Source organism: Arachis ipaensis, chromosome B06, assembly GCF_000816755.2.
Source record: "Arachis ipaensis cultivar K30076 chromosome B06, Araip1.1, whole genome shotgun sequence".
In the NCBI taxonomy this organism is placed as follows: Eukaryota; Viridiplantae; Streptophyta; class Magnoliopsida; order Fabales; family Fabaceae; genus Arachis; species Arachis ipaensis.
In genome coordinates, this window is record NC_029790.2 from 10,971,311 (window position 1) to 10,979,445 (window position 8,135).

General features: G+C 35.2%; 1 protein-coding gene across 3 annotated transcripts; it reads left to right on the plus strand.

The window, feature by feature from the left end:
- LOC107645995 (phytochrome A) lies at positions 166-4,402 on the plus strand. 3 transcript variants are annotated; one of them, XM_021103957.1, is made up of 5 exons: positions 166-2,572; positions 2,764-3,580; positions 3,658-3,948; positions 4,085-4,204; positions 4,237-4,402. In XM_021103957.1, the coding sequence occupies exons 1-5, from the start codon at positions 514-516 to the stop codon at positions 4,262-4,264; spliced, it is 3,315 nt and encodes a 1,104-aa protein (XP_020959616.1). In that variant the 5' UTR covers positions 166-513; the 3' UTR covers positions 4,265-4,402. The 3 variants fall into 3 exon arrangements, with proteins under 3 accessions (XP_020959616.1, XP_020959615.1, XP_020959614.1); XM_021103956.1 differs by having other exon boundaries at positions 166-358; positions 447-2,572; positions 4,085-4,402; XM_021103955.1 differs by having other exon boundaries at positions 166-358; positions 513-2,572; positions 4,085-4,402.

The following is an 8,135-nucleotide window of genomic DNA, read 5'->3' on the forward strand; positions in this document are numbered from 1 at the left end:
TCATAAATTTTTTTAAATAACTATTTACATAATTATTTTTATTGATATAGGATAAAATTATTTTATATGCATCAAAATTAAATTCTAAATATTTGTAAAACGGTTTATTTAACGAATATCATAAAGACATATAAACATAAAGCATTGAGTGTTTAGTGGTAATTGAAATTAGATATGACATGGCAGTGGGTGGTGTTTGAATCTGAAGTGAGGATTTGGAGTAGTTATCCTCACTTGCCACCAAAAACTCATTAACTCATAAATATCCATCTCTGCCTTTTCATGCCTTCACTTTCACGCCATACATAGATGCTGCTTCTGCTTCATCTTCTTCATCTGCATAATTCATAGTTCCAAGGTCGGTGATTTCACCTTTCTCTTTCTCTGCTAATTGTTGTGTGAGAACATCGATATGCTACTTATTTAATTTGATATGAATCGAACAGTGTTTTCTTGGTTAGTTATGATGTGATTGGGCTGATAATCGATATATTTATTGGTTCCGGCATCAGAATGTCGTCGTCGAGGCGAAGCCAATCATCGAGCAATTCAAGCAGATCAAGACAGAGTGCAAGAGTAATTGCTCAGACAAGTGTGGATGCAAAGCTGCATGCAAACTTTGAGGAGTCCGGAAGTTCATTCGACTACTCGAATTCGGTGCGGTTGTCTTCCGGTACAGCCAGTGGAGAAAAGCAAGCAAGGTGTGACAGAGTTACAGCAGCTTATCTTCATCAAATGCAGAAGGGGAAGTTCATCCAGCCCTTTGGGTGCTTGCTAGCTTTGGATGACAAGACACTTAGGGTCATTGCATACAGTCACAATGCATCTGAAATGCTTACCATGGTCAGCCATGCTGTCCCAAGTGTTGGTGATCACCCTGCTCTTGCCATTGGCACCGACATTCGGACTATTTTCACGCCCTCAAGTGCTGCTGCTTTGCAAAAGGCCCTTGCAGTTCCGGAGGTTTCGCTTCTTAACCCCATTCTAGTTCATTGCAAGACTTCTGGCAAGCCCTTCTATGCAATTGTTCATCGTATTACCGCTAGTTTGATCATTGATTTTGAGCCTGTTAAGCCTCATGAAGTTCCCATGACTGCCGCCGGAGCGCTGCAATCTTACAAGCTTGCGGCCAAAGCAATAACTAGATTGCAGTCTTTGCCCAGTGGGAGCATGGAAACGCTTTGTGACACCATGGTTCAAGAAGTTTTTGAGCTCACGGGTTATGACAGGGTGATGGCTTATAAATTTCATGAGGATGATCATGGGGAAGTGATTGCTGAGGTTGCAAAACCAGGCCTTGAGCCATATCTGGGTTTGCACTATCCAGCAACTGATATCCCCCAGGCTGCGCGCTTCTTGTTTATGAAAAACAAGGTCCGAATGATAGTTGATTGTCGTGCAAAGCATGTGAAGGTGCTTCAAGACCCCAAAGTTTCCATTGACTTAACTTTGTGCGGTTCAACTTTAAGGGCTGCTCATAGTTGCCACTTGCAATATATGGAGAATATGAATTCAATTGCTTCCCTGGTTTTGGCAGTTGTGGTCAATGATAACGATGAAGATGGGGATGGCTCTGATGTTGTTCAGCCACAAAAGAGAAAGAGACTTTGGGGTTTAGTAGTTTGCCATAACACTACTCCAAGGTTTGTTCCCTTTCCTCTAAGGTATGCTTGTGAATTTTTGGCTCAAGTATTTGCCATCCATGTGAATAAGGAATTAGAGTTAGAATATCAGATTGTTGAGAAGAATATCCTGCGCACGCAGACACTCTTGTGCGATATGCTGATGCGAGATGCACCCCTTGGTATTGTATCACAGAGCCCTAATATAATGGATCTTGTGAGATGTGATGGAGCAGCACTCTTGTATAGAGACAAGGTATGGAGATTAGGTGTGGCTCCAAGTGAATCTCACATAAGAGAGTTAGCTTTATGGCTCTCTAAGTGCCACAAGGACTCCACGGGTTTGAGTACAGATAGCTTGTCTGATGCAGGCTTCCCAGGAGCTGCTGCTCTTGGTGATGTTGTTTGTGGAATGGCAGCTGTGAGAATTTCTTCCATGGACATAGTTTTCTGGTTTAGATCACACACTGCTGCAGAAATCAGATGGGGTGGTGCCAAGCATGAACCTGGTGACAGGGATGATCCTACAAAGATGAGTCCAAGATCATCATTCAAGGCTTTCCTTGAAGTTGTGAAGGGAAGGAGCTTACCATGGAAGGACTACGAAATGGATGCTATCCATTCATTGCAGCTAATACTGAGAAATTCGTTCAAAGATAATGAGATTATGGATATAAGCACGCAAGCTATTGATACAAGACTAAATGATTTGAAGATTGAAGGGATGCAAGAACTAGAAGCAGTGACGAGTGAGATGGTTCGATTAATTGAAACAGCATCAGTGCCAATTTTGGCAGTTAATGTTGATGGGATGGTCAATGGATGGAACACGAAGATTGCTGAGTTGACAGGCCTTTCAGTTGAGGAAGCCATTGGAAAGGATTTACTTACGCTGGTTGAGGATTTTTCAGTAGAGAGAGTCAAGAAGATGCTGGACATGGCACTGCAGGGTATGTCTTTTTTCTATTCACCGTTTTATCCTTTTGTCATAAGAAACTTTAGAAATGTGATTATAAGTTGTTCCCTTTGGCCATCCATGAATGTTGCATTGATGAAGAATTAACAAAAAGATACTTACAATCTCAGATTTCCATATTCTCTATAGATCATTTATTTATTTGTTTTGTTACTTTGTAATTAGGTAAAGAAGAGAAGAATTTCCAATTTGAGATCAAAACACATGGTGTGAAGATTGATTCAGGTCCTATCAGCTTGGTAGTTAATGCTTGTGCAAGCAGGAATCTCCAAAACAGCGTGGTGGGAGTTTGTTTTGTGGCCCATGATATGACTGCTGAGAAGACAGTCATGGACAAATTCACTCGAATTGAAGGTGACTATAGGGCGATTGTACAGAATCCGAACCCTTTGATCCCCCCAATATTTGGCACAGATGAATTTGGCTGGTGTTGTGAATGGAATTCAGCCATGACAAAGTTAACTGGATGGAAGAGAGAGGATGTGATGGATAAAATGCTATTAGGGGAGGTTTTTGGAACCCATATGGCTTGTTGCCGTCTTAAGAATCAAGAAGCTGTTGTTAATTTTGGAATTGTACTTAACAATGCCATGACTGGTGTGGAAACAGAGAAAGCTGCTTTTGGTTTCTTCACTCGGAAGGGCAAGTATGTAGAATGCTTGCTTTCTGTGAGCAAGAAATTGGATGTAGAGGGTGAAGTTACTGGAGTCTTCTGCTTCTTACAGACAGCTAGCCCTGAGCTTCAACAAGCATTGCATATTCAGCGTTTGTCCGAACAAACTGCATTGAAGAGACTCAAAGCTTTAACTTATATGAAAAGGAAAATTCGGAATCCTTTGTGTGGGATTGTGTTCTCTCGAAAATTGTTGGAGAATACTGAGTTGGGAATTGAGCAAAAACAACTTCTGGACACTGGCACTCAGTGCCAACGCCAGCTTAGCAAAATTCTCGATGACTCGGATCTTGACCGTATCATTGATGGGTATGATTTATGAATATGATTATGATGATGTTATTTATGACAATATTAAATTCCTTTCTTTCTTGTACTCTGAACAGCTACTTGGATTTGGAAATGGTTGAATTCACTCTGCATCAAGTTTTTGTTGCCTGCCTAAGTCAGGTCATGACAAAGAGCAAGGCAATGGGTATCCATATAATCAACGAAGTCACGGAGCACATCATGACAGAAACCTTATATGGTGATAGTCTTAGGCTGCAGCAAGTCTTGGCTGACTTCTTATTGATTTGCATCAATTTTACGCCAACCGGAGGTCAAGTTGTTGTTGCAGCCTCTTTAACCAAAGATCAATTAGGCAAATCAGTTCATTTGGCTAACTTGGAGATAAGGTAACTGTTCCATGCATACTATATATTCCTTTGTTGTACCTCAACTTTATGGGAACAAGAAACTTGTGACATTCCCACATGTGATCATCTAACTACTACTTAAGTGGTTCACTGATTGTTTTTGCTATCTTTGCAGCATAACACATGATGGTGTTGGTGTTCCGGAAACATTGCTGAACCAAATGTTCGGACGAGACGGACAAGAATCCGAGGAGGGTATTAGTCTGCTCATCAGCAGAAAGTTGCTGAAGCTGATGAATGGAGACGTGCGGTATCTGAGGGAAGCTGGCAAATCATCTTTCATCTTAACAGTTGAACTGGCTGCTTCCCAGAAATTGATTGCTTAAAGTTATAGGAAAATAAAGAAATACTTTCAGTTTTTGTACATCAGAAAAGCAAGTGTGCAAGAAATCACTTTTCTTGTACAACATACCTTAAGAGTAAGAGTAACATAGTACTTTGCTGAGTTGCCGTGTCTGCGTGTCGGACACATTTCGGACACGACACTCACGGACACTCGTCCGACACGCGTGTCTGCTGTGTCCAAACCGTGTCTCAATAAAAAATAAAAAAATTTTCTCCGGACACACTCAGGAACAAAAGCTATTAGGAATCAATCTTTAGGACACTGACAAAGAAATTCCACCTTCCGCTTTGGCTGTATGGCTTTTTATTTGCAGCAACTTTATAAAACTATATTATATATCAGGACATGATAATTAATCAATCTGCATAACTAGTTTTGATTAATGTGAATAAATAAAAAATAGTTATTTGTACTGTAGTATCTATGACTTTAGCGGGTTACATGGTGCCACGATGATAATTTCTAATAATCAAGGCAGGTTTTTTCTACTATTTTGACCATACTAGCTACATTTCTTTGTGCTGCTAAATACACGGAAGATGGGGTTAGGTTATTTGTTTCCATCTATCCACACCAATATGATAGGAAGTGTAATTATTAATATTATTATACATTATTTTAATACCACCATGGTTTTTTTTTTTTGGATTGATTAGTCCCTATGTCAAAAAAAATAACATTGATTTTTTTTTTTGCACAAGGATCTCGTTGTCCTTTCGAAATAATTGTCAAAAGCCGAATTAGATTTTTTTTTTTATCAAGAACTCATTTTCTTTCGAAGTAATTGTGAGGAGCTATTTTGGGTTTTTCTCGTACTATTACTATCATGAACTCATTTATTACTCTACCAACCTAGCATTTGCATCTTCGTCACCTTCTATGTTTGTATTCAAAATTTCAAACCAACCACAATTCGACTGGTGGGATTCTTTTCTTTTTCTTTTCTTTCTTTTAGTTATTAAAAATACTCATTATTTTATCATAATTGTAATATAATTTCTTAATATATTCCATCTTATAACGTAAATATCTTTAGAATATTTGTTGAAGTGTTTAAGATAAACAATTTTTATTAAAAAAAAATTGAAAAAGAAATTAAAATATTCATTGAATAAAAATATACAAATTTTGTATCATAATTCATAAGTAACCTTAATAACTTTGCTTATCTATGAGGTAAGAGTATTATTCCTCGACTTGATTGTCTATCGTGTCTTCTACGATGTAAGGCTCATTGTATTCATAGAGATGTTGATGTTCCATCAAACGAAACCTTGAGTTAAGATAGCTTTTTCTTTTTCTTTTTCCTTTTCTTTTCTTTTTTCTTTTAAAACCAAACAATTGGTACGACTATTGAAGTCGTTGACTCGTTGTATATTAAAAAGCTTATCCAAAACGCAAAGAATCTTGAACTCATCAGAAAGAGTTAATGAAGGAGCTAAAATGCTGTGCCTCCGCTTCGGCTATGACTTATAATGTGTTTCTAACTTGCTATGGGTTCTTTTTCTTATCAGTTTGGTCCCTCAAATTAAATAAATAAATAAAAAAAAAAAACACAAGAGTAGGCGTGAAAAGAAAAGAAAAATAAGACTCCATTGGTTTGCTTAACGTCGTTTCTTCAACGCTATTTATGGTCAAGAATTATTCCCAAACGGTCACCCTTTAATTAATTGTCTCATGAAAATTCTACATTTTAGGTCTGCCTAGCTCTTTGATGACAACAACGTGCTAACAATAGTAATTACACTACTTAATTAATTGGTTAGGCCTTATTTTTCGAGCCTAATTAAATTTAATTCAATTGAATAATCTTTCTAATTTTTAACCGGTTGCGTCATTGCTCTCCTCATACAGCGTTGGCAACCATGACCGCGTCAAATAATTGCAATTTGCAAAATCACAATCCAAACCACATGAAAAATGGTTCATCTCCGTCCTCCTGTTCATCACATTATCACATTATTATGATCTTAAGACCATCTCTAGCAGAAAACTCATCCCAGTCCTTGTTTATGATCCATCTGTCATAAAAAGTAACTCCACATCAATTTTTGCGTTATAAACAGTAAATAAAAACTCAAAACATCTCTCTCTTTTCCATTAGGAGGAACTAACTTTAGTCCCGGTTATGGTCCCACTTAATTAATTAATTAATTAAAATACTTGAAATTAATGTAATTAATTTTTTCAATAATATAATTTAAATTTATTAATTTTAAAAATAATTCACTATTAAAAGATTTTAATATTAAATAAATTCATATATAATAATAATACATAATATATAATTCGGTGTTACACTAATTTGTAAAATTACTTAATACAAAGAAAAACATAATTAAGTTTTATAGTTGCCGACAAACATTATGAAATTGTCATATGTGTTCAATCAAGTCCTCTTTCAATTGTCTATGCTGCTGCCTATTTTAAAGTTGGGCCAAATTTTATGAAAAAATTCATTTTTTATTTGCTCCAATGATAGATCTTCACTTTTTACTGACACAGTAAATGATGTTCGGAATTGCTCTAAAGTTGCCTCATTGTTAAATTAGGATATAAATTCGATCTTGTATAATTCTCTAATTTTTTCACTTAGCAATGTGAATGATGCATCCTAAATTTCTCTAGAAATGAATAACATCAATATCAGAAAACAAATCTAATACTTGTATGGCACATATCACCTAAAAATCATCAAAAACAATATTTGTGTCAAATATATCAAATTATATAATGATTTATAATTTTTTTTTTTTACATAAAAATGTCTTTATTAAAATAGCNAGAGTTAAAAGATAGAGGAATAATGAGAAGGAAAGGATTAATAGTCAAATTAGTCCCTAAAAGATAAGGTATTTTTTAAATTCTTTTTTGAAAGATTTTTTCAATTAAATTGGTCCTTCAAAAATTACAAATTAATTATATCTATTCTTCAGTTACTCCACTCACAATTTTTGTCAACAATTGATGATGTGAAATATTAATTGGTAGCATATATGACACATAACATGTTCAATTAGACGTTGACTAAATATGTTTACGAAAATCTATCAATTTAGTCATTAGGTCATATTAGGAATAAGATTTTTGTAATTAGAAAAATGACTAAATTAATAAATTTTTATAAATATATTTGGTCAATATTCAATTAGACATATCAAGTATTATATATATTATCAATTAATGTTTTACAATATCAATCTTTGAAGAAAACTGTTAATGGAGTAAAATCTTTGAAGAAAATTGTTAATGGAGTGACTGGTGGACAAATATAATTAATTCACAATCTTTGAAGGACCAATTTGATTGAAAAAATCTTTTAGAAATGAATTTAAAAAATGTCTTATCTTTTAGAAACTAATTTGACTATTAATCCGAGAAGAAAAACATGACAAAAAGTGTTATAGTTGAACCAATGGTGTTGCAGAAGCAGAACCGCGTTACTCGAATGACATTGGGCTCTTCGGGCTTCGACTCAGTTAATGTTAGCCCAACCCTTTTTTTTTGGTGACTGTTAGCCCAACCCTTTAAATCCATTGAAATTAGTTTGGTAATTAATAAACAAATATTTATGCACACTAAATTGGGGATAATTTGAGCGCAAAAATACAGTAATTGTAATTTGAAAACATATATAAAGACAAAGTTAGAAAATAATTTGGATACTAAATTGATAATTTTTTAAGAGAAAAAAATCTTATAGAAGAGCTTTCTAGTAAAAATTTCTTAGAAAACCATAACAATTTTAGTTAAGTTGAGGACTCTAAAATTCGCGCCATATTAAGTATCCGATCAGCAAATACTTCGGTAAAATAATAGG